This window comes from Amborella trichopoda, chromosome 8 (assembly GCF_054954075.1).
Source record: "Amborella trichopoda isolate Santa Cruz 75 chromosome 8, AtrichopodaSantaCruz75HAP2 v2.0, whole genome shotgun sequence".
Classification (NCBI taxonomy): Eukaryota; Viridiplantae; Streptophyta; class Magnoliopsida; order Amborellales; family Amborellaceae; genus Amborella; species Amborella trichopoda.
This window is the reverse complement of record NC_142343.1, coordinates 7745676-7771862: the sequence shown is the minus strand read 5'-3', so window position 1 is coordinate 7771862 and position 26187 is coordinate 7745676. Positions and strand designations below refer to the sequence as shown.

At 35.4% G+C, this 26187-nt stretch overlaps 2 protein-coding genes across 6 annotated transcripts; one reads left to right on the top strand and one right to left on the bottom strand.

Moving 5' to 3' along the window:
* The first annotated feature begins 699 nt into the window (after nucleotides 1–699).
* On the top strand, nucleotides 700–12029 carry LOC18436155 (PGR5-like A protein). 5 transcript variants are annotated; one of them, XM_088874765.1, is made up of 7 exons: nucleotides 700–987; nucleotides 6831–6893; nucleotides 6991–7077; nucleotides 7569–7809; nucleotides 10404–10477; nucleotides 10600–10692; nucleotides 11548–12029. In XM_088874765.1, the coding sequence occupies exons 1-7, from the start codon at nucleotides 730–732 to the stop codon at nucleotides 11614–11616; spliced, it is 885 nt and encodes a 294-aa protein (XP_088730891.1). In that variant the 5' UTR covers nucleotides 700–729; the 3' UTR covers nucleotides 11617–12029. The 5 variants fall into 5 exon arrangements, with proteins under 5 accessions (XP_088730891.1, XP_006846241.3, XP_020523948.2 ...); XM_006846178.4 differs by having other exon boundaries at nucleotides 10600–10698; XM_020668289.2 differs by having other exon boundaries at nucleotides 7530–7809; nucleotides 10600–10698.
* An 826-nt stretch (nucleotides 12030–12855) lies between these two features.
* LOC18436156 (Rab5-interacting family protein) lies at nucleotides 12856–22004 on the bottom strand. The gene is made up of 4 exons (XM_006846179.4): nucleotides 21726–22004; nucleotides 14844–14947; nucleotides 13990–14119; nucleotides 12856–13181 (listed from the first exon to the last, which is right to left on the bottom strand). Exons 1-4 carry the CDS (start codon nucleotides 21837–21839, stop codon nucleotides 13143–13145), a joined length of 387 nt encoding a protein of 128 aa, XP_006846242.1. The 5' UTR covers nucleotides 21840–22004; the 3' UTR covers nucleotides 12856–13142.
* Between the last annotated feature and the right edge of the window lie 4183 nt (nucleotides 22005–26187).

Below are 26187 nucleotides of genomic sequence, written 5' to 3'. Positions count from 1 at the left end.
AAAAAACAATATTTATAATAAATTTTAATAATTTTTTCAAATTTTTTTTAAGCTTTATTCTGACCCAATGGTTTAAAAAACAGATCGGTGACCCGGATCGGGCTTCCAAAAAACCGATCCGGATCGGCGAATCGGCGATCCGGATCGGGAATCAGGTGAATCGGTCAGAATAAAGCTTAAAAAAAATTCGATCATGGATTACAAAAAAACAAAAACAATTCGATCATGGATTACAAAAAAATCGATCAAGTATTACAAAAAAATACAAAAAAAAAATAAAAATAAAAAATTAAAAATAAAAATAAATAAATAAATAAATAAATAAAATTGTACGGACTCGCCGATTCACTGTTCGGACTCGCCAATTCCGTATAGTGAATCGGCGAGTCACTGTGCGGAATCGTCCGGTTCTCTCTAAAACAGGACGATTTCCGATTTTTCAACCGATCCGATCCCTTTTCGCGAATTCCGAGTCGAACCGGGGGTTATGACCGATTCACCCGATTCCCGATCCGGATAGCCGATTCGCCGATCCGGATCAATTTTTTGGAAGCCCGATCCGCGTCACCGATCCGTTTTTTAAACCATTGGGTAGAAGCCAACTATGCTGAGCAAGATATACCTCGGCCTAACATCGAAATTTCCTACAAGTCTAGGGCTAAATTAGTTCTTTCTCTAACCCCTATAAATAGGCCCTATTTGTGGCCACAATTTCAGCGCTCCATTCCCATGCTTGTGGTTCCCTGTAACAATTTGCTCGCCATTAATGCGTCCACAATTCCTTCCCCTCTTCCCAGTTCTTCTTCTATGGAAATTTGCAGAAGCTCATTTCTCTTTGTGACCACTTCGTATCACCTCAAATTAAGAAAAAATGGAGTTATTACTTGTAGAAGCAAGAAATCAGCCCTGGTCGAGGGGCCTTCGTGTGTATTCGTTGGCCCCATAGAGACTGCAAGTGTTGATAGGCTTGAAGCTCTCTATCAACAGGTGGGGATTTTCATTTTTAGCTTTTGAAATGCTGAAATCATTGCCGCATGACTGCGTTTACTCTGTGCGATTGTGGATTTTTTAGGAACCAATTGGTGAAATCTTCTGAAGTTTTTAGTCTTTGAGTTACTGAAATTGCTTCCCATGTATCTTCATTACCACGGTGAAACGTTATAGTAGTTGAGCTCAATTAAGTGTAGGGCCTGTTTGGACGTGCTCATTACCACTGATAATGCACTGCTTCAATAAAGTTAACTCTGATAATGAGTTATTGGTTGTTTGGCTGTCTGTCAAAAAGTTTCATATAGAATTTTATCTTTTTGAAGAGCTGTTTTTACTTTTATTCATAGGAATATATTGAACACCACATGTTCTTAACCAGAAATAACTAAAAACAGTTGAAAATCATGATAATACTATACACAATACAAGAAACGTACCAAACAGCTAACAAAATAACTTTATTTAAACTCTAGAGTATATTAATTTCAGGTTCCGGATAAAATTGATCGTCATCCAAAAAGGTCCTTAATTTATTCCATCTGAAAATAGTGGAAATTAAGTTCAACTACATTACTACTTGTGTTATGTCGTAAACTATGTAAAACTTTGGTACAATAACTTTTTGAAAGACTCGAACTACGGAAGTTGTTAGGTAGATGGGATTGCTCTTGATTGAAACGTATTATTTATCATACCACATTTCTTGCTTTGAGAGTAAGTCTGTTGTACGGAGTCCCAAATCTCTCTCGCAGTTCCAAGGAAGGAACAGAAAACCCCTTCTAATCGATTGTTGCATGCGCGGTCCGAAGGAACATAAAACCCCTACTAATCCAATGTTGCATGTGAGGTTTTTATTTCAATCATGACTAAACTTAGGATATATTATTAAGTTATCCATTGGACACTAAAAAGTGGCATATGAGGCTTTGAATACATCCCAAATCCTTGCTATGATCTTGGCAAATCTCCATTGGGAATTCAAACCCTCCCTTTAATTTATTGGTGGAAGTCAAACCCTAGTTGGCCATTACCCTGCTGCATTCAAGATGATTGGGCTACTCATGGTATCCAAGCCTACCATTTTCCTCATGGTTTGACTCTCTTGTTGGAAAAACCTATCCCAGTTTTACTTTTCCAACGACTCTTGCATATATCTCCGGCAACATCTTCCTATTGTGGCTGATCATTGTTGTTTTTTTCCCACATCATACACGAGTCTGTACAAGCTTTCAGTGAAGTCTTTGATTGTAGGTTTATATATGAGTGTGTGCAATCTTCTCGAGCATTTGCTGTTGTTTTTTTCTTTAGTGCAAATTTGTGCAAGCTTCTAGTGCATCTGGTGATTGTGGGTTTGTGCACATGTTTAAGCAATCTCTTAAGCCGTTGCAACTGCTTTTGTGCACGAGTTTGTGCAAGTTCTTGAGTGGTTGCGTCTGTTTTTTTGCGTGCACGAGTCTATGCAAGTTCTTGAAGTAGTTACTATTGTTTCCTTTTGTGCACGAGCAAGAATTTGGCTGCTGTTTTCGTACACAAGCAAGTTATTGGAGGAGATACTGCTATCTTTTGTGCACAAGCAAGTTTTTTACTGCTGTTTTTTTGTGCATATATAAGTTTTGGTGTTACCCTCACGGCAATAGGCCAACTCTTGATTGGTAAAGAATTAGTTCCTTCAAACGGCAAGCAATGGGAACAATGATGCAATTGATACATCGAACGAGATTCTTACAGTCCCTTCAGCATTTTGTTTACATCATTTAGGCAATCTAGATATCATTTTGGTCACAAACCCTTTAGTTGGTGATAATTATTCTACTTGGAGATGAGCCATTTGGAAGACCTTAAGTGCCAAAAATAGATGAGGTTTCACTGATGAGACGATCTCTGAACCTGAAATTGGCTCCTACAAGTATGGACTGTGGCAGCAATGCAATAAAATAGTTCATTCTTAGATCGTGAATACATTTTTAAGACCTCTTTCAGACAATGTGATTTATATTGAGACGGCACGAGGCGTGTTGTTCAAGGTAGCAAAGGCTTTCCCAAATCCATGTACCTCGAAAGTTTGAACTCAAGAGATGCATAGCTACATAGCAATGTGAGCAATGTCGTGTTGAATATTACTCCACACTTCAAAGTTATTGGGACGAACTCGCGTCCTAGGCCGCAAGCGATTTATGAGATATATGGCAGTGAGCACACATTCTCCCCAAAAATGCAACGGTAAATTCATTTGGAAGCACTAGGCTCGGGCTACTTCCAACAAGTGACGGTGCTTGCATTCAGTCACCCCATTTTGTTGAGGGGTGTCGACACAAGTTTGTTGATGATGGATACCCTGTACTCAAACAAATTTCTCCATATCTTGAAAGAAGAACTCAGTCCCGTTGTTAGTTCGAATTTGTTGATGATGGATCCCCTGCACTGAAACAAATTTCTCCATATCTTGAAAGAAGAACTCAGTCCCGTTGTTAGTTCGAATTTGTTGAACCTGATGTTAGAATTGAGTTTTTACCATGATGCAAAACAATTTTAAAAAATATGTCGTTTTAGACTTATAAAGCATCAAATAAACCCATGTGCAATGCGAATAATCATCTACATTAGTAAATTTATAACTCCCCCAGATATCATAACAAATCAATTTAACCCTAGATATCACAATAAATCAATTTAAATGGTTCGTGACATCTATTGGTATTAATGAAAAAAGGCAACCTTGTATGTTTTGCCAAATGGCACACATCACAATTATTCAAGCAAGAACATAAACTAGCAAAATCAGGAGAACAACGAGAAAGTCACTGCATATATAGGTTAGGACTGGGTTTTCTTTTCGAATAGCTGGCAAGGCTGATAGTGATGGAGATTGGACATTATAATATAGTCCATCACAAACTTATCCCACTCCAATCAGCTTCTTTGTGGCAAAATCATGAAATACATAGAAAGTTGGGAAAAAAATAGCAGCACAATTCATCGATTGGGTCAATTTGCTAATGGAAAGCAAGTTTAACTTAAATGATAGAACGCATATGACATCAAATAATCTCAGGTGAACAATTTCTTTGTGTGTGATGGGTTGTGTGTGTTTGGTTGGCAATTTGACAGGTCACGTGCTTGATATTGTGGTAGTGTCAAAAAGGGCAGAGAGGTGGGGCGTCATGTGTTCTGATGCCCCACTATCAATGGTCCAAGGTTGTGCAAATGTGCATGACAAGCGATAGTACTTGCTAGGTTGTCAGAGGTGGAAGTAGAATCAACCGAAAGAAGGTTCAATAGTTGTTTATATTGTTCGGCGGTAAGTCCTGGGAAAGGAGAACAAGCAATTGCGGCAACATTAGGCACCGTGCTAGATGCATCAACATGGACTTGTATAGCTCGTGACCCAGCATAAGTGCTCGCTCTTTGCCTCTGCCTGGATCGTTTCTGCTTGTTCCAATTGGGTGGATGTTCGATAATTTCAAAACAACGTGCCTTATTGTGGTCGAACGCTCTACGATGTTTACATTTTTCTTTGCTCTTACTTTTGGCTCCTCTTGTATCTCGCGAACCCGAGGGGCGGCCGACCGCAAGAGCAGCCGCATCTGGGTGTTGGGCGTCATTTGTAAAAGCCGTCTCTTCTCTTGTTGAATAAGGATAGAGCAGGTTTCACCAACCATTGGCAACGATTCCATAGTAAGAATTTGGCTCCGGAGAGCCCTAAAAGACTCATAAAGCCTATTAGGAGCTGGTATAACTTCTCCTCTTTGTCATCCACTTTCTTGGAATTAGTGGCGTAGGACGCGAATTTGTCCCAATAAGTTTTAAGTGTGTAGTAATATTCAACAAGTGGACATTGCTCCTATTGCAATGTAGCTATGCATCTCTTGAGTTCAACCTTTCGAGGTGCATGGCATTGGGAAAGCCTTTGCTCAAGGTCGAGCCACATGCCCATTGCCATCTTAATATAAATCACACTGTCCGAAAGAGGTTTTGAAAATGTATTTACAGTCTAAGAATGAACCAGTTCATTGCATTGTTGCCATAGTCCATACTTGATGGAGCCAATTTTAGGCTTAGAGACCGTCCCATTGATGAAACGTAATTATTTTTTGCACTTAAGGCCTTCCAAATGGCTCATTTTCAAGTAGAATAATTATCGCCAACTAAAAGGCTTGTGACCAAAGTGATACCTGAATTGGCTTAATGATGTAAATAAAAAAGAGACTGTGACAATCTCGTTCGATGTATCAATCACATCATTGTTCCCACTACTGGCCATTTGAAGAAGCTAAGTCGTTGCTCGATCAATGGAAGAGCTAGCCTATTGCCAAGAGGTTGATACCAAAACTTACTCGTGCACAAAAAAACAACAATAAGGAACTTGCTTGTGCACAAAAGATAACAGTAACTACTCCAAGAACTTGTGGTGTACGAAAACAATAGTCAAATTCTTGCTCATGCACAAAAGGAAACAACAATAACCACTTCAAGAATTTGCACAAACTTGTGCACTAAAAAAACCAACAACAACCACTCAAGAATTTGTAAAGACTCGTGCACGAAGGCAGCTGCAACGGATTAAGAAACTGCTCAAACTTGTGCACAAAATCGTAGTCACCAATTGCACTACAAGCTTGCACAAATTTGAACTAAAAAAAATAACAGCAAGTGCTAAAGACGACTGCATAAACTCGTGCATAAACCCGCAGTCACAGATTGCATTGAAAGTTTGTACAGACTCGTGCAAGATGTGGCAAAAATACAGTAGCAATCAACCGACAATCAGAAGATGTTGCTGGAGATATGTACAGGAGTCGCTGGAAAAGTAGAATTGGAATAGATTTTTCTGGTGAGAGAGTCAAACCATGAGGAAAATGGTAGGCTTTGATATCATGTTAAATTTTGGAGAATCGTGTGCATTCCATTGAGTAGTGCAACATTGCCCAATAATCAAAGTTTCTAAAAATGATCTCACAATATCCTTGACTCCTTGTTATACACCAGACTTTGATAGTTGGTCACTTGCATGCAATTCATAATGCGTTTGAATTTTGTTGTTAATTTTTGTTTATGCCTTGGAACTTGCACAGAATGGTTACTCCAGCTGCCAGTTGCATATTTCTGCTTGTTGGGTAATGTTGATGGGCCATCCTACTCACATTTTGCATCATCTATCCTACTGAATGATGCCTCACAGGAATGCTAGTCGTTATATCATACTCGACGATGGTTTGCTGGATTCTTTGTTGTCTTTGTTATTTTCCATTTAGTTTCCTCAAGGAAATATCTAGTCCTTAAACAACATTGTTCTTTTCCTAAGATGATGAGAAGTTGACAATACGCAGCAGCAATGCCTAAAAGTCCATTATTCATGTACCCTTGTACCATTTAGCCATTGACCTAGTGTTCCGCTTATGCTCACAAACCCTTTAAAGAAGTCCGTTGTTCCTATTTGATGAAAAATATAATGATTGTCTTGTTGATGGGGCGGTAGAAAATGGCGCAATGGATATTTATCAAGGATTTTGACTGTTTTTGATAGTTTAAAAGGCCAGGAAAATCTAATTACTTGGTGGAGATCACGATTATTTGGAGAACTATGGATGGTTTTGGATCTGGCTTAATGCATTATTTATTTCTAAAAGTAATATAATATGAAATTTTCACATAGGTTCGGGCTCTTTTACTCTTCCTTTCTGCAATCTGATTGATTTTCTTGAAATTTTTTGTTCCCAGTCCATTTTCGCTTTGAATGAGACTTAACTAGTTGTTGTCATGTCCTGAATCAGATGGCTTTCTTACATCTGAAATTATGATAATTGATAAGGTATTATAATCATTTGTTTTCATGGCTGCAGGCGCGTGATTCGTATTACAGTGGGAAACCGTTAATTGTAGATGACATGTTTGATAAAGTTGAGGTAGTCAATCATTCCTCCTACATGGAATTAGGAATATCTAATTGCCTGTAGCCCTATATAAAAACTGATATTTGTGCATAAAAAACATGCTTTTCAGTTGAAGCTGCGGAGGTATGGATCAAAGTATGTCGTGAAGTATCCCCGCTGCAGTCTCATGAGACAATCCACATATGCAGATGCTGAGGTACTCCACTCTAATGGACTCCTTGTCTCTCTCTTTCTTTGTTCTTATCTATCTATCCCTATACGAACATCCAGCTTAACCTTTTAAGAAATTCTCAAGCATTCACATAGCCTGGCGAAATATTAGCAACCTGCAGTTGGCTATGCATAACAACTTCATAATATTAAGAATGCTCGATATGGTATCTGAGTAAATAATTGATGATTCCAGCATTGACAAAGAAGTTTTTGAATTTTTTGGTATGAGAAAGTTATATGAATTTAATTTGTGTTATTGATAAGGAATGACCTGTATTATGGGCTCAATGGGTCTCATTTGCAAATGATGTTGTTTTTCTGGTTCAAAGAAGTTTGAGTATTTTGGTGCTTACCATAAAATTTCAGCAGCTACTAGGTTGTTTCCTCTTAATATTGTTATAGAAGCACTATTTTTGCATTTTCTGGAAATTTAAGTATGACTTGGGCGTTTATCTCTGGAGGGAGGGGGATCAGGAGGATCCATCACAGCTTTTTGCATTGGCAAGCATATGGCTCGTATTCCTTGCATTTGGCAGTTTAGCCTGTCTCGTACCCACCATCCATACTCTCGGTGTGATGTATAATGAGGATCCTTTTGGTTCAACGTTGGTTTTACATAGCCCTCAATCAGTGCTAGAATTTCCTGCTGCTCTGAATAGGGTGCTACTTGTGGGCTTGGGGTCTTTGGTTGGCTTTCCCATTTCATCAGCTGCTGGTATGTATGACATTTTAATTTTAGCTCTTTGAGTTCTTTTAGTTTCTTTGGTACAAAACTCTCTTAAGCATGTAATTTTAAAAAAAAATCTCATATGCAGTATTATTTGTGCCAACCCTTGGTTATGATTTAATGCATGATTTTTCTTTGATAGCTTTGAGTCAAGGTCTTAAAAACCGGTGATCCTGATCGGGAATTTGTTGGGCCGATCCCGATCCAATTAAACATTAGGAACTGGCCGGTTCTGTCAGAGAACCGGACGTTCAAATAGTGAACCAGGTTTGCACGCTTTTAAAATTTTTGTGAGTTTCTTATTTTAGAAAAAGCAGTGAAGTGGCCCATCCCCCTTATTTTCTCTCTATTTTTTGAAAGGTTATAATGTATTTTTTTAAACTTTAATACACCTTTGGATAGGTGGCCCACCACCACCCCATCCTATTGAGGAGACCGACAACTTGGCAGCCCATTCTTCCCATGGCCCTTTGTATAGGTTAATGCCTCCCAATCTTTCACCTTTCTCTCCGATGTGGGATTTTGTTTTGCCGCCCCTTCAAAATCTATACTCCTTCAAAGAGGGAGTAACCTATGGACACAATTTGGAAAATAAAGGTGTCTAGTTATAAAGTGCCTTATATAAAATCGCTAATGGTTTTTTAAAAAACTAACTCATTACAGTGCCTTATATACAATAGCTAGTTCGTAAAACTAGCTAATTCGAGGCATAATGTCATAAAATAGCTAATTCATAAAATAAAGGTGCCTTATGTAAAATAGCTAATTCTAGACATAGTCGTACAACTAGCTATAAATTAGCTAATGGTATAAAACCAAGTCATGATGTAAAATAAAAGCAGTTTATTTTGAAATAAAGGGTGTTTTAAAATAAAATAAAAGCAGTTTTAAAATAAAGCACATTTCAAACTGAGACATGGTTGAAATAGGCTAACACCGAATTAAGGAGCATAATTTTGGAAATTGGCAAGGTGAACAATGGATTCGCCTAATGGATGGTGAAACAAATGATTTTTTTTTTCTTTTTACTGTATTAAATAACTTATTGCATCGTGTAAGTCATGGACTCATCTAAACCACTATGGTTATAAGTTCTTTTTTTTTTTTTTTTAATAATGTGAATGTAATGGTTAACAGACATCCAGACAAGGAAATGACGTCTCAATATTCACATTTTCTGTGAAATAGTGAAAGTACATAATGCACTACTCCCAAAGTTTTTTGGGAAACATAAAAATTACTAATTTTAGGGATTTTTAGTGATTTTTTTTTTTTAATTTTGAGCTGAAACCTGCCAATCCAGCTGATTCTCCAATACAGATTAGCGATTCACCAATCTGACCCAATTTTTGGGGTGGCCGATCCGGGTCACCAATCCGTTTTTTTAAACCTTGTGGATGCTGGAAAGGGCACAAGTACACTTGAACGGTTCAAATTAGAAAGAAAAAACATGGACAGCCACGACTAGATATTGTATTTTAATTTTATTTATTTATATTCTACGAACTAGATTGACATTAACTTTTGAAGGTAGTTGTGCCACACTCAGGTGCACTTAGAAAATATAAAAAAATATTTTTAAATAATAAAATGATGAAATTACTCTTGAAATGTTTAGTGGCATTTTGGTCAATTTTTTTTTTGTAATTATTTTTTATATTTTCTAGGAGCGCAATGATTGAGGGTGTGGATGCTCAAAATTTCAAATTAATCCGATTTATAGAAAAAAGTTAAAAAATAAACACTACAAGCCAAATTTTCTTTCTTTTAATCTAAAATGTTGGGACCCGCTATACTTCTCCTACACCAAACTAAGAGAACATTATATTCATTTTTTTCTGGGGGCCTTTTAACCCTGTCATGGAGCTAAGCTGCTGCAACATGATTGAGTTTGAGCAATCATCGGAACAATCTTATATGTGATTTTCTCTTGTCTATTGTGTAGTTCCTACAATACACTATGGCAGCCTATGTTCTTCGTTATAAGAGGAACCTATTTTTTTTGCTTTCTTGTCCAGTGGCTATACTGCTTAAAAAATCATTTTAATTGCCATTATAAATTTCTTAATGGTGTACTATCATGCATATGTATGATGTAAGTTTTTCATGTTCCAATTAAATTGTTCTGTAATGCTGAGAATGGTTTTATTCTTCAGAGGAATGGGTTTTTGTGAACTTTATCTAGGAAGCGATCATGATCGGGCTTAAATATGTATCCATTCAAAATTTCAAGACTTGATGCAAATGACAAGTTCAATAGTGATCTGAATTTATTTAAACGAGCATTGTATGCAATTGAGAATAGGAGGCATGCCCCAACAAAAATGCGGCGAGACCTTGTCAGTGACTCAGTCTTTGATATTTGAAGCAAATTGATTGTAGCCCTGGGTCATCTTATAGGCTAATTTCTGTATGCAATTGGGTGCGCAGTTGAACTACTGATACGCTGAAATGAAAGTTTTGCTCTTTCATTATACCAGCCTCTCTTTTCTTCCTTGTATGCCGTATACATGTGTGTTTTAAGTTTCATATAAAATTATATTTGAATATTATTTGCTTAGTACCGTGAGATATGTTGACAGTGAAAGCCCTTCAAGGTCTTTGGAAGAATGATTTGGTTGCTCTGAAAGGCTGCTGTCCAAATTGTGGAGAAGAGGTCAGTCATTCTCAGAGTTCATTAATTGATAGACTTTTGTTTTTTTAAAAAAAGTTATTAACCACGGCTTTATTGTACATAATTCATAGGCTTATGTCTTTGAATTGAACACTTTCTTGTAGGTATTTGCATTTGTGAGAGCAGCCAAACCGAAAGAACCCCCACATAGGACCGATTGTCACGTATGTGACTCCTCTCTGGAGTTTCGCACAAAGGTAGAGGTATGATATCCTCATATATCTGCAACAAAATCATGCAAAGAATGGTTTTTTAGTTTTAGGCAATGTTAACTCATCTGAGTGAGAGGTATATTAGGACAATTATAGAAACCCATCAGTCAATTTTGAGACACGAGTTGACTTAATGACCATCCTTATTATTTGATAAAAAAAAAAAGAACAGAGCCACTTTATCTGGATAGCTACAGTTGATGCCATGCCAATAAAATTCACATGTAAACATGTATGCACATGCAAGCATGCATAATCTACAGGCAATCCACAAGCATGTGCCGGTCACGTGTGCTGGAGCCCTCAAAAAGGCTTATGCTTTAGAGTGGCTCAAGCTTAGTCCTTTGACATGAAGCAAAGAATTTGTTCTTCTTATGATAAAAAATAGATAAATTGCGTTCGCTGATCCAATTTTTCCTTTGAAGATGATCCCGAAACCTCTTTTAGGTTTGCAAGGGCTGTTTGAGCATAAAAGAAAAAAATCTGGGAAAAGTAAAATGCACAATCTTCCTAACTCGATCAACCAATGCCTTTTATCTCAACTTTAGTATGGTTTAGTTTGGCCTAACGAAGTCTAATACTTGGTATGATAAACATTTATGTCAGAGCCCAACAATAATGTTATTGTCAAGATTAATCAGAGTTAGAAAACATTTCTTGAGGAATACTGTTGAAGAAACCATTTGTGTTTGTGTGAGAGACAGAGATAGAGAGCACAATAATGATCAGAAATTGTTGGAGAATTTCGGATGTGTTGAATATATTTCGAAAATTTGAAATACACTTTTGAAAGGTCTGAAACATTTACTGATTTAGTTTTCTCAATGGTACTTTATACAGGAATCAGCTTCGAAACCCAGAAGCCGGTGGGTTTATGGCCGCATTTACTTGCTTAAGCAGAACTCATAATCAAAGTCAAAATCAAAATCAGGGATGCGGCTGTAGTTTGCTTCTCTCACATTACCACAAAAATTTAAATGGAAGAAATAGAAAAGCTTGGTTATACTATTTTAAGCATTTATGTTTGTAAAGCTCTTCCTTTTTGTCCTTTTAGTGCATTGGTTGGATATTGAACTACCACATGAAATAGATGCTCCTGAGGTGTATAAATTTAGTCTTAGGGTGAAATTGATAGCCAAATTCTCATCCAAATTTTGCCTGAAATTAGTTGAAGCATCTGTTTTCGCCAGAATCTAGCTGGTCAGCTATGTAGCAAAGTTGGCACAATTTTGGTTGGGGGACATCACGTTTTTTGAGATTGGGATTCTGACTGAAATTATGGAAGAGTTGTGAATAAAAATCAATACTACCCTTTTGTAAAATGTTTGAAATGGTGGATAGTTATTCTTCTTGGCAGGCGGCTTCATCATATTGGGGCGAGTTTAGATTCATTGACCGTACCAACATTGAGCAACACAAATTTTCTTAGTGAAGCTAAATAGATTTAATGTGGTTTTTTCCAAACAAGAGGGTTTAAGAAATAGATGAAGACAAAAGGCGGGATTGTGGCAAAACATAATTAAAAGGGCTTATGGTTGTCAAAAAACAAGCAAGACCTACGTAGCTAAGCTTATGGGAACCGGGAAAATAATGACAATGGTGACATAGCTGCACTCGTGGATTGATCATTTGGCTTTATCGATCATATGTGACTCGATATTCTAGTTTTGGTATTGTATACTATTACATCGTTTACCATTATTACAAAGTCACAATTACTTCTAACCATTAGATATCAAATTATTAGATATCAAATTGTTATGAAGTTTGAAAATTTTATTTATGAACTTCGAATTTAGTAAATGATATACTTTCAACCTCCTGATTTAAAATTTGACAAATAATAAGTATGACCTTGTACTAAAATTGATATTTTTGTATACTTTTCCAAATATTTCTTCAAGTGTTGATACTGGTGAAGTATTCCCCGGATAAGTATACTATTCTAAAGATCTCTGTTAGTGTTGATACTGGTGAAGTATTCCCAGGATAAGTACTCTAGCACTTCATCTTCTTGAAAAAACACCTCCAGATCTCACCACTTTCCAACCTCTCCCTTTTATCCAGTACACATACAGCGGCTTGGGCAATGCAGTGCTCTCTCTCCAATTCACCTACACACACACACAAGCTGGGACAATGCAATGCTTTGGGGACCTCATCATCATGAAGAGGGCCAAATTGTTCTTTCCTACTTTTACTAAAATTTGATCCAAGTATTAACAAGTAAAAATCATACAAGGAATGTTGTCACAAGACAAATAAATGACAGATAGCACACAAGCTAAGAAACTCCGTACAAATTTTCTCCTCGACATGTAAAGGGCATTGAAAATTGATAAATGAGAAAAGAAAAATGAAAGAGAAAAGAGAATTGCCGGCCAGAATGGCTGAAAAGAGCCCATCAGAAGTTCGTGAGAAAAGAGAATTGCCCATCAGAAATGCGCCAAACTGTAAACCAATATCCAAGCGAGCTGTAACAAACACCACCAACAATAATACATGTCACAGAAAATGCACAAAAACACTGAAAACTAACAAGCTGGTGTGAAATCAGAGAGAGAGAGAGAGAGAGAGAGAGCACTAATGCTATTTGGGAAATATGTGGTCTACTCAAGTGGTGACTGCTACAGTTGTCTGCCCCCCCTCATTTTGGGGGCCCTAAGTTTGGCACATACATTCTCTTGGATGCAGTGAAGAAGCCCATGAAAAAACGTTCAGATAAAAGCCCGAAAAAGTGAAGAAGCCCATGAATAGACATTCAGAGAAAAACCCAAAAAGTAGTTTTTGGGAACTCGGTGAGCATGTGCAATCCACTTCATAGCCTACTAAGAACTAAAAAATCAATTTTCTTTTTTCTTCTAATTGTTCATCTGGTGATCATGGGGCAATCTACAAATTTGAGGTCAAACAAGTTCCCTATGTACCTTTTCTTTTTTTTTCTTTCCTAAAATAAATGGCTTGTGGTCACTAGATTCTTTCTCCTAAAAACTATTTCCCAAGGTTTTTTAATCAAATTTTCTTCATGAGCTTCTTTGCCATGTCCAAGAGAATGTTGGTGCCAAACTTGGAGTGGAAACCCCCAAATTAAGGATGGGCAGATATTACTGCGGTCTGCCATTGGGAGGATCAAATGCTTTCCCGGTTCATTTTAATCATAGAGTAAGAGAGAGAGAGAATCCGTACAGCTGTCACTTTAATCACTGAGAGAGAGAATCTAATATTTACAAAATCATAAAATACAGTCAAATGAGCTAAATAAGCAAATTCACACATGCTTACCAGAAAGAGGGTCAAGGATGCAAATAGGCCTTCCTGAAGAAGAGCTCCATGACCACCAAACTCTTCCTCATCAACTTTCAATACCAACGCATAATACCCGTAAATGATTCCTGATGACAGCACCAAGAAACTGAAAAACCAAAAGGAATTATTTGGCATATACTTTCTGGCCTGTACAATATCCTATAGTTAGTGCAAAAATAAACACTAAAATTAGTAAGTCATTAAAATGAAATATGACTTTGTTCCGAAGTACTATGGGAAACCATATATACCCTATGAAATCCATGAGATGAGGAATGCGGGGTTTGAGTGCATAGGATCTCATGACTTAATTGACTTATAAGTTATTTTTAACAGGTATTGATTTATAATATAACTACAGTATATTAATATTTTGATTTCAATAACATGATGCATCTTGTATGTACTACTCATTTTGAGGAAAAGGTTACATATGTATGACTCATTTTTTTATCAGTCTCTTATGTGTATCCGATTGGTACAAATTAAGACTCAAAAAAGAAATTCAATATTTTCCAGCAGTAAGTACTCCTCTACTGTTAGATAAGATATTAATTACCACCTAGGGTAGTCAGTAGTCATGAAGAGAAGGTAGTCAGCAAAGATCACTGAGAGCCTTCATGAATGAGGAAGGGTCAGATTTGTGAGATTTTTGAGTGAAAAAGGGTGAATTTTGTCCAAGGAAAATGAATCTAGATAAAAGCATGAAAAGAGCCTCTAAATTCTGAAGAGTATATGCATTCGTTTGATAAGAGAGAACCATTTTCAAAGATATACGTGTCGTACAAGTTTATAACAATCATAATAATATTTTGAAAGAATAAACTTACACGACAATCCATATCGCTCCTACCAAAGGAATAGCACCCCATAGCAATCCAAATATCAAAGCGACAACTTGCCTAATCCAATGCAAAACATCGCCAAGCTGGTCCTGCAGATAAAAATGCAAATCAATTAAACCATTGGCCGCAGCTTGTAAACAATATAAACAGCCAGTTCTATCTCGAAAGAAATGCACTAAAAAAGTAGCAACTATAAAGAACAATGCCATGACAAAATCTATCGATAGAAGATATATCACATAAATAATTTATTCACTGATATAATTGAAGTTGTTGTACTTAATCAACTGCCACCTATATGAGCTTTTCCCACAATCATATTGGATATCTCAATTATATATATATATATATATATAGCACTGTTGTATCCAAAGTAAACTGGTAGTGTGTTTGTTTTACCCCTACATAATAGAACTTCCCAGTGAGGCAATTACTCTTATGCAATAAGAATTTGACAACTTTGCACCATATCTAACAGCATATTGCTGAATAGGGTTACCATAATGACATGCTCTTGACCAGTGTATGGTAGATTCAACAAGAAGCATGACGCCAAGCCCAAAAAAAAAATTGAGTACCTTAACTTTCCCTTAACCCTTCCCAAGCCAGGGTAAAGGAGGTGGTTTGTCTTAGGTAGGCAGCAAGTGTAAACTTTTGCCAAAACTTTCCATGTATCTAAAAAAAGAATAAAAGGAGGACCTACTTCAGCAAAATGTCTAATGTTAAACAGTAGGAAGACCAAAGCACACTATTGGAGCAACTAAAACACTCTTTTCCAATATGTATGTATCTATTGGAAAGATTGACTGAATGAGATCTACCCAATGGTGTAAAAGAAGGTTATACACATTAATGATCCGAATAAGGGAAGAAGGCTGCACATTCATCAACATGTTTCCAGGAAATGTACATAAGGGACAATTAGAGCTTAATATACTGATGACAATCATGACATAAACAGTAAATCCTATGTGGATAACTATCCCATAGTGATTTGAGCGTTCAAGTACTCGAACTCAGACTCCATCATTGATAATGCAAAACTGAGTCAACCAACACGCTGAGTTAAATCTGGAGAGTTCTTAATTTTGGCAAAAAAGAACATTGTGTTGGCAACAGGATCCGAACATGAGATGAACTCTACAAAGGGGATACATAGTACCACAAAACCCATGTTTCATTGGGGTACTAACTCTGGGATATTTGATTTATAAACTAAAAAACTAGGCACGAAACCGAGTTGATTTGGGCAAGTAAAACCAACTATAAATGAGTTTTTACTACTAGTTCATAAATTAATAGTAGAGACCCAGTACCCGCATCTGCCAGCACGATCAACTTGCCAATGCCTTATCCTAGATCAATGTTAAAAAAAACGGAGGGGGCCGGCGCCCAGAAACACCTTCACAGGAGGTATGTCATGGCTGTAGTCTAGTTATTTCAAACATAGACATTTTTTTGTGCTACAGTTTACTTATTTCAAACAACAATATCCCAATCACTTCAAACCGACTTACGGTTTTTTAGGGGATTGGGGGCTAGATTGCCCTCACAAAACCCTTTTCTTCCCCTTTATTTTTTCTCTCAAGGGAGAGAGGAGTGCTTTTTTTCCTTGGCCAAGGGCCTTTTCCCACCCTCGGCCAAAGTTGTTCCAAGGTGAGGCCTAGGCAAAGTTTTGGCAGCCTAGGCGGGCGGGTGGGAGCAAGGACACCTGCCTAGGTGTTTTTGCTGCCTAGGCGACCAGAAGGCTGAATTTTCGAATTATGTCCGGGGGTAACAATCTCCAGAATTTCTACCAATGGTTATATTATGGGGCTTACACCATGCCAAAGCTCACAACTGGTAACCTAATGTAGTAAGGATTTATTTTTTAAAGTAATTAGTCAGTTCTTTACTTTTATTTTTGTAGAAATTCTAGGGTATTTAAGTCATCTAGTGTTTTAGAGGTTTTAAGAGAAAAATTGTGTTTTATCATTTTAGACGATTTTTAGGGTAAAGGGCGGAAATTGAATTGAGTTCATCATTTTTTTTTTTTTTTTGTCTTTTTAGAAGGAACTCTTGAGGTGATTACGGTGCAATCAAAGAGAGATTGTCAAATCTCTCAACCTTTGGGGCGGACTGCCTCATTTTCTTTTTACTTTTTTTCTTGTCTTTTTAGAATGAACTCTTGAGGTGATTACTGTGCAATCCTAGACAGATGGTCAAATCTCTCAACCTTTGAGGGGGACTCCCCTATGCGTCCAAAGAGATGGTACAGTCTCTCTATCTCTATATTTTTCGCTCTTTTTTTTCTTCCATCTTCCAACATCATGTATTATCAAAGTAAACTGAGAACCATGGACCATGACACCCAGCAAAACCAGTGTTTGAAATCATAGACACAATGGATCAAAGGTGCAAGCATGTGAAAAACTAAGGATTTGCAATAGGACATTCAAGAAATGTCTAGCATAGTAAGGCAATATCTAGAATATACAAGATGTCATGAAGAGGTTGCTCACAATGTGGAAGGTCTGAAATCAATATCTAATCCAAGCAGTAATCAAAATCAAGACAGACTCCATTTGTCGAACTATATGCATGAAATAAAAGGGGTTGTGCATGAAAGAGAGAACATTTAGGCTGTTGATATTCCATAACTACACGCCCTCATCGTTAGGCCACAACTAAGAGAAATCATGTTCAGTCACAGCAAGTTCGATGCAGAAAAGGTGAAGATTCTTACTTGAACAAATGAAAAAGACAATGAAAGAATACTTTCAAATTCCTTAAGCTCAAGGGCAAGCTTCTCCCAACATCAGAAATAGATGTAGTTTGGGTTCCTTTTTCTGATGTGGTTCAGGTTGGTTCGTTACTTTGTTAGGAATCAATAGGGTAAGTTTTATATATTAATTTTCTTTGACATTTTGTTGGGAATATTTAAGCCATTTAGTGCCATAGAGATTTTATGAGCAATTATGTCTTTATATCATTCTAGGGGCTCTTAGGGTTTTAAAGTTTTCCTTTACAAATATATGACCTTTTGTAGAATAAAATTGAAAAAATTGATTTTTGTTTTTGGGTGTTGTGAAAAGATCTCTTTGGTGGATTTCCTTGCAGGCTAGAGAGGACCAAATTTTTCCACTTTGGGATGGACTCTCTTGCAGACCAAGAGAGAGGGTATAATCTCTCATCTTTTATTTTATTTTCTTTTTAACTTCTCAGTATACTTTTTGCCCTCCTTTCCTACATCACAATCAATATTTGGTGCTCTCATCCAATAATGAGTCAGGATCAATTGATGTCACGGAGAGTTGGGGTGTGCATGCAGCACCCAAACTCTGTTACATTTGACTGTTCTGTAGACCCTAAGTTGACAATGCTCTAAGCCTCTAACCAATTGCCAAACTACAAAAAAGGAAACAATATGTAGTAAATGATTCTCACAGGTTAAGACCAGTGATCTAAGACTCAGCCAAGTCCACTCGGACTCAGAAAAGTTAATCGGACTAGACCCGTTGTTGAGCGGAGTACTCAAGTAAAACTTGGGGTAATTAAAAAAATCATAAAAATTATGTTCAATTTTGTAAACAATGTATAAGTCTCTTATATATAATATGGATGTTCATGATGATGATTTGTGAGTTTTTCTTGTCATATGCCATGTTTTTATATTTTCCTCTTTTCTGGATTTTTTCTGAAATGTCTTCAGGTGTAAATTAATTTTTTTATAAATCCATGTTTGATATCTTTTTCCACCTTATTTGGAATTTTTATGTTGTTTTTAGTTTAGTTTGGTTTTACTATTTATATTTATTATTACCAAGTTTTTGAATTTTTAAATTTTTTGGGGCTTTTACAGCCCTGTATACAACTCGTACGAGTCCGAGTACTTGGCTCAGGCAGGGCCCAAGTCCCAAACCTGAGCAGAGTTTTGAACCTTGGGAATGACATACAAAGTGCAATGCGCCAGACACAAATGCCAACCCAGTTGCACCAAGTGTTGGATGACCCATCCCTTCAACAGTTGCAATGTGAGTGACGTGATATAAGTACTAAAATCATCACATCAGTCATGATCTCTAGTCAAGTAAAATAAAGATTTGGGTGTTCTCTTACCTCATAATAAACTGTAAGAACAGTAAGAAGGTAATCAATTTTTAAAATGTATCAAGTGGTTGACATATAGGATCCAAAGTATGAGCCTGAACATGGTTGTCTGAGCTAAAGACCCAAGTCCACAGGCCCCACCAAAATGACCACCGTCACTTACCCCAGGTAAAACCGATCCACCTTCTTACATTTTATTTGTTTGTGTCACACTAATTCAGTCAGTTCACTAGTTTAGATTTTAGAATTGGCCGTACAGCATAAAATCCAAGCTCCAATGGAATATATGCTCTTGTACGCCATGGATACTGCACACAAGGTTACAAAATATGCTTTGAAGTATGTCATGACACAGCATGAGAGATCAAGTTGGCGTCATGGTGTGGAAGGCTATCCACACAAAGGAATGCAAGTTTTGATTCCCCAACTTTGCATGAGATGTAAAACGAATATGAGAATAACATTTTTTTTGTTTATCTTTGTTAGTAAAGTATGCATAGAAGAAACTTTGACATATATTTGAGTTACGAAAAGGCATGCATTTAAGTTGCACCTAAGGTGCACCAAAACTGATTTTGGCAAGAGTAAGTTGGGCAACTTAACCAGCCTCAAGCCCAGCTAGGGCGGTAAATCGAACGAAATTTGAAAAGAGATCTCTGTCCAGTGGTGTTGGAGAAGGCAAGACGATCCTCCACAATATTGGAAATCCCATGTCTGTTCATTGTTTCTTGGTGAGCCCACCAAATTACAATACACAAGTCATCTTCCAAGACCATGCACCCTATGAAGCATTCGCGAAATACTGGGTTACATGTTAAGAGAGCTTTCACTTCCTAAACCGATTTTTCAATAGCCAGTAGGCACTAAAAGCAACTCCCCAAAGTGCTACGCCTGAGTGTGCGCCCTCTCTTAGTACCAAGTTACCACAAGAAACATCACAAAATATGGGTTTTAGGAATTTTACACAAGGGCCTGTTGAGCGACAAATTTCTAAGACTCTGCACCACAATAGCCAATCACCTTCCATTCTCAAACCAAACTTTGGTTAAACAGAGATCCTCTCAAACAAGGGCTCAGGAAATTACAAAATCTCATTGGGAAATTGGAACCCATAAGTGCTAATGATGATCTGTGGCAACGATTTTATTCCTCCGTTCCTTTTATTTTCAAGTTAGGGTCTTGTCCTTGTCTTCTTATGTTACATGGTTAGCATATCCAGTAAATTCAGTTTTGTCTTACCAGCATAATAATTGGCAAGTATTTTTGAATCATAATCAACAGAAGGTACTAACTGGTATATACCAGAAAACGCACCAAAATTCAGGTAAAATATTTACAAAAAATACCACATGATATAGTTCGACATTTCTAAAGATTTATAGATTATGATGGGTGTCTTAAGAACCTTCAAGTCTCAATGCACCACAGGCCACAAATACTGCACTTTGCAATCAGCATAACCAATAATTATGATGAAATGACGGCAAAAAAATGTCCTCACCGCCCATAAGAAATAAAATAAAAACAAAAAACAATGTTAGAACCCAAAAGTTTGTCATTTATAATTACATAGGTACATCATTGAAAAATAATAAAAATTAGAAAAAACTTACAATATAACATAGCTTGGCTTCAAAATGTCATTAAAATTGTTGTACAAAGCAAAAAAGTTGAATAAAGCAAGTTCTCAGAAGCCTATAACACGAAGGCAAATATGTGGATGTTTTTAAGCAGCAAACTTAAGCACGTCAAACTTTAGCAGTAAAAGGAATCTCAAAATGGATTAATCACCCAACACCAGCTGGTCTCTGATTACAATCACAGCAATGATTAAAAGCAAAAAAATTGATTTACCAATATATTATCCTAAATCCCTAATAAATGATCAGATGATAACACCAGTTCTAAAACAATAATAAAAGGTTATCTATGTTCCAGAATTCAGATATTGCAATGACAATATAATACTTTACAACTTATGGAGTAAGAAACTAATCTTATTACACAAAATTTTGTCCTCTATTAAGCTCTTGAAAAAAAAAATTGTAAGGAATACCTAAATAAATTTCTTCTATTGGACACGACACAGGTCAAACATGGTAGCCATGTCTGTTTTTCAAAACCTAACTACACATGCTTTATACTAAATAAAGAAAACATGCACAAATATAAAAGGAAAATTCAACCACTAACACTGAAATTCATCCTTTAATCTGCAGGTTGAACTTGCTTTGCCGTATTCCTTGATTGGAAAGGCTTCCATAAAATGAGAAATACTTCTCCCTATTTTAGGACTCTCAGAACCAGTGATCATCCCAATACAAAAACCAGAAAGCAATTTTGTATATCCTCCTAATATTGATGTAAAAGCGTGATCAATGTCCATTACTTATTTAATTGAAGAACAAAAGCCATAATTAAAACTACCCGCCTAAATATTTCAATAATAATGATCACGAAACACAGGGTCCCTTCAGTTCTTAGCTAAAACCACAGTTTAAGTTCATTTTTTTAAAACAAACAGTGGAATTTACAGGAGAAAAAGATCAATATCATGTAATACTGCTACGAAATCACAAATCAAGCTCACTTTATCTAATACCAAAATCTACGCTCCTACTCAATAAAATAACGCAATATACAAATTAAATATCATCCATCGAAAGATCAGGGTTTAACCGATCTAAAATCCACCGCATATGTTCATTTTGTAGCTAAACCACTATTTATGCCCATATTAAATCAAGAAATACATGCGAAAAATTCTAGAAAGCATACCTTATCCCATGAAGCTTCTGGATCTAACAATTTACCCATAAAGAATGGGGAAACGTCTCCATTGTGCTGGTGTTGCTGTTGCACATGAAGCTTCGAAGATTTGCTTTCCTTCATGCTCGAAATACTAGGGTTAAATCCTTAAAGGAGGGAAAAAACAAGAACTACGGGGTTCAAAGAGCACTTCTCATGGCGCTTCTTGGGTCTTTTGGAGAAGCATGGCTAATGGCCTCGAATTGCAGAGAAGTGAGGACTGCTATTCTGCTCAGACTAGTAGCCTCGGTTTTAGAGAGAGAGAGAGTGTGTGTTTTAGAGAGAGAATGAGAATTTTAAAAGAACCAGAGTTTGATGCAAAGTTGTATTCTGTTTATTTTTTGTTTTACGGTAGATCTGGAATCATTACCGTTCGGCTTTAAAAATGAGTTCTTTCAATTTCCATTCGATGCGAGTTTATATCCACTCATGATTTTCTATATTCCTTTTGTACTTCTTATTATTTAAGCAAAAGATTAACACAAGGCCAATGCTTCATTAAAAAATGGGAAAATTTTATATAAGGTTACAACCTTAAAAGGTAGAATCACATGTGCACCTCAATAATCTATCAGAAATGTTGTTTTAATGTTGAATAAACCCTCTAATCAATCATCTCGACATTGAGATGTATGAATATGAAAAAAAAAAAAATTTTGAGGCTTGAAAATAGTGCATCTTGCAACACATTATCTAGACCGTCCATTTTCAAGATTTTCATATATTTATGAATCTACTTTATTTTAACTATTTTTTAAATTTAAAATTTTCTAATTAGGTATGAAAATAGATTTTAAGATAATATTAAGAAGTTTTTATAACAAAACTACATGTTATGATAAAATTTTAAGGTGCACCTTAATTGGATTGTTTAAGATTGCATCCTTATAGAAACCGCAACCAAAAAATTATATAAGGTGTTAATCATATATTTTTTAAGCAAGGTATACCTCGAAATTCCTTTAGAAGAGAGTGGTCCGATATTGGGAAACTCTACACTTGATTTAACCTAAAAACTTATGGACATGAACAAGAAAAAGGATTTCAAGTCCTTAAAATAATGCATTATGTTACTAGTTATCCTTATCGTCTATTTTCAAGATTTTCAAATTTTTGTAGATTTGCTCGATCCGTACAATTTTTGAAATTTTAAAATTTTAGAACCAAAATACATTTGTAAGCCATTGTAAGGTTTATAATACCAAAACTAAACAAAATTTAAGGGCACGCCTTAAGGAAGACATCTTATACAAACCTTACCCAATAGATAATAAGGAAGTCAGTCAATGAACAAAAATAATAAAACTTACAAAAATAATCCCATTTTATTATTATAATTTTAAATTGGTACCACTTATTTTTTGTTTTATGCTCATGTCTCACATATCTTGAGCGAATATAATACTTTATTTTTATTTTTTAGGTATTGGATTAATCTCAAATTTGAGATATCCATACTTTTTTGGGCAAGATTTATATGTTCCCCCTGCCACGTAGAAATTCTGTCCTCCCCCTACCTTCCAGCCATCCAATTTTGATCAATATAGCCACTCATCGTTTGATCTTAGATCCGACGTCTCAAAGTATTTTATTTTTTATACAAATTGTATGAATATGAAATTTGGTACGTGCCATCTTCTCATTGGGGCACATCTATAAAAAATATTAAAAATAAATTTTTGATAAACTATAATGACCGAAAGATCGTTTGAATATTTCAAAGGTATTTTGGTCATTTTGTTTTATTGAAAATATTTTTTTTATATTTTTTTGTTAGTGTGAGTTTAATAGAAGAATGGACGTCCAAATTTTGGTGTCAAAACAGGTTATAGAAAAAAATTAAAAATAAAATAACGTAAAGATGTGACATTGTGACAATCTTAGCCTTCCATTCATAATAGATAATTGGATAAGGGGGATGATAGAACTTCTATGTTGTAGGGGGTTCCACTTTTTTATTATCATGCACTTGTAAAAAAAATTTGAAATAAATAAATAAGCAAATTATCCCTAGAATTCGTATGAGCATTTGATTATTTTATTTTATTAAGTTATTTTTTTAAATTACAATTGCATTATGGTAAGAAGCATAAAATCTAAAATGTGAGCCTAATCCAACGCACAGAAATAGATAAAGTTAAAGCACAATGCATGCTATTAAAAGCGATACTTCTTCGTAAAACATAAAAACAGTAAAAAAAATAAAAAATTTCCAGGCTTTGGTAATAAAAAATGAATTTTTCATAATAAATAAATATAAGAGAGAAACATGATTATTTATGAGATCGCATGTGCATTCCCAAAAGCAGCAGCAATGCATTGAAATCAAACAGCATATCGGTACATGGGAAACAATAAATAAAAAATAAAAGAAAATACAAAGTTTGCTTTATTAAAGTTTAAACAACAAAATAAATTATTCGTGATATTTATAGTCCTAACTATAATCTAACAATTTTATTATCTTTTCTTCTCTTGTTTTATATGAATGTGCCTGCACAATTTTATTATCTATTCTTCTCTTGTTTTATATGAATGTGCATTTCCATCATTTTTTAATGGAATTTTTGTACAATAATCAAGATGCAACTGTCCTTTGAGTAAAATTATGATCCATATATAATGTCATACTAACACCATATTCATATGGGATTTAGTTTTGAGTCCACATGCTGTGGAGGCTTAAATGCTTCAGATTGAACTAACCTCATCCAAGGGTCAAAATTAAATTTTATTTTTTATTTTAACTATTTTATTTAAAAATTTAAGAGTGAAATTGGGGTTATAACTTCACTTTTATTAGCATAATTTAATAAAATTAATAAAACTGTTTTACATGAGCAATATTGATCGAAGTATTGAACTGCATTTAGGAGTATTTTGGTTATTTTTTATTTAAAAATTAATTATTTTATTTAGTTTTATTTGTAAAAATACACATACACCTTAAAATCTAGATAAATATATTATTTAAATAAAAAATATGGGACTAATTTTTAGCCATTAGATATGGCCTTGTGAAATCTCAACCATTGGAAAGGTGCTTGTGCACCACTCCACCCGTCTACATGATGTGGATGGAATACTTTTCCTATCCATAAAAATTATTACTGCATAAAATGTGATAATAACACCATATCCATAGAGGTTATCACTGTCCATTAATTAGACACACGGTGATTGTAGGAGGGTGAGTCCCACCAAACATGGAGTGGATAAAGTGTTATGCCTTTATCACCGTCGAACCTATGGCCTGGATGATGATAGCACTCATGGTCATGCGGTATAGAAAACATCTATGACTATCTACTACACTTTGCATGGCATACTTCCCCTACAATTAGTAGCGACCCCTTAGTGACACTTATCTCCAATGATTTTTCTTCTTTCTCCTTCTCTTTTTTTTTTTTTTTAAAAAAAAAAAAAAATATATATATATATATATTATTTATTTTATTTTCAAGATAGTTTACGATATTGATAATAGCCTTGAGAATATCATGGTAAAATCTATTTATTGTAGTATTTTAAGTTTTTTTTATGTTATTACCATGATAAAAAACATGCTGTAATAGGAAGCAAAATTAACAAATCGAGTTTAATAAGAAATATGTCATACTTTTAAAAGGGTGAGGCTTGTATAAGGTTGTGACCTTAAACAATCCGAATAAGGTTGGAACCTTATGGAAACCAAACCCTAATTTTTTTCCCTTATTTATTTGCAGTTTTTTATTTTAACTAGCGGTTCCTTTGAAATGCATCTATGCATTTCCCAAAATTCCCCCCGTTGTTCCCTAATTCCCCCACAACTTGGAAACCCCATCTTCCTAAACAAATAAACAAAAAAAATAAAAATTGAATAAATGTTAAAAAAGTAGTTGGAATAAATGTTTTTTAAGGATACATCAACAACTAATAGCATATATGCCTATTCAAAATGCGAAAACATGCATAATGTTATATTTATGAATTGTCTACAAAGAGTTACTTTTACAACCACCCGTTATGAAATTTAAGAGATAAGAATGATTGTGATCTCCATGTACAAAAGATAAACGGTCTTCTTGTAAATAATCCCTTATATTTAAAAGAATAGTCGGCTTAAGTCTTATACTTTTATATTATCAGTAGGATTGCACCTTGAATCTCGCCCTCAAATTGTAATTTTGGGACTGTACAACCCTCAAATTAATAATTTCGACCTCGATAATTTGGATTTGATAAAAAATAAATTTAAAGATTTGAAAATAACGTATCTTGTGGCATATTATATAGACCACCTATTTTCAAGTGCTTATATATTCCCTGGGTTTGTACCATTTTTTAGCTTTAATTATCATTATCAGAAACAAAAAGAGAATTTTTAGACAATGATAAGGGTTTTCAATGTCAAATTTGCATTCTCTTTCACGGATTCAAAGGGCACCTTTAG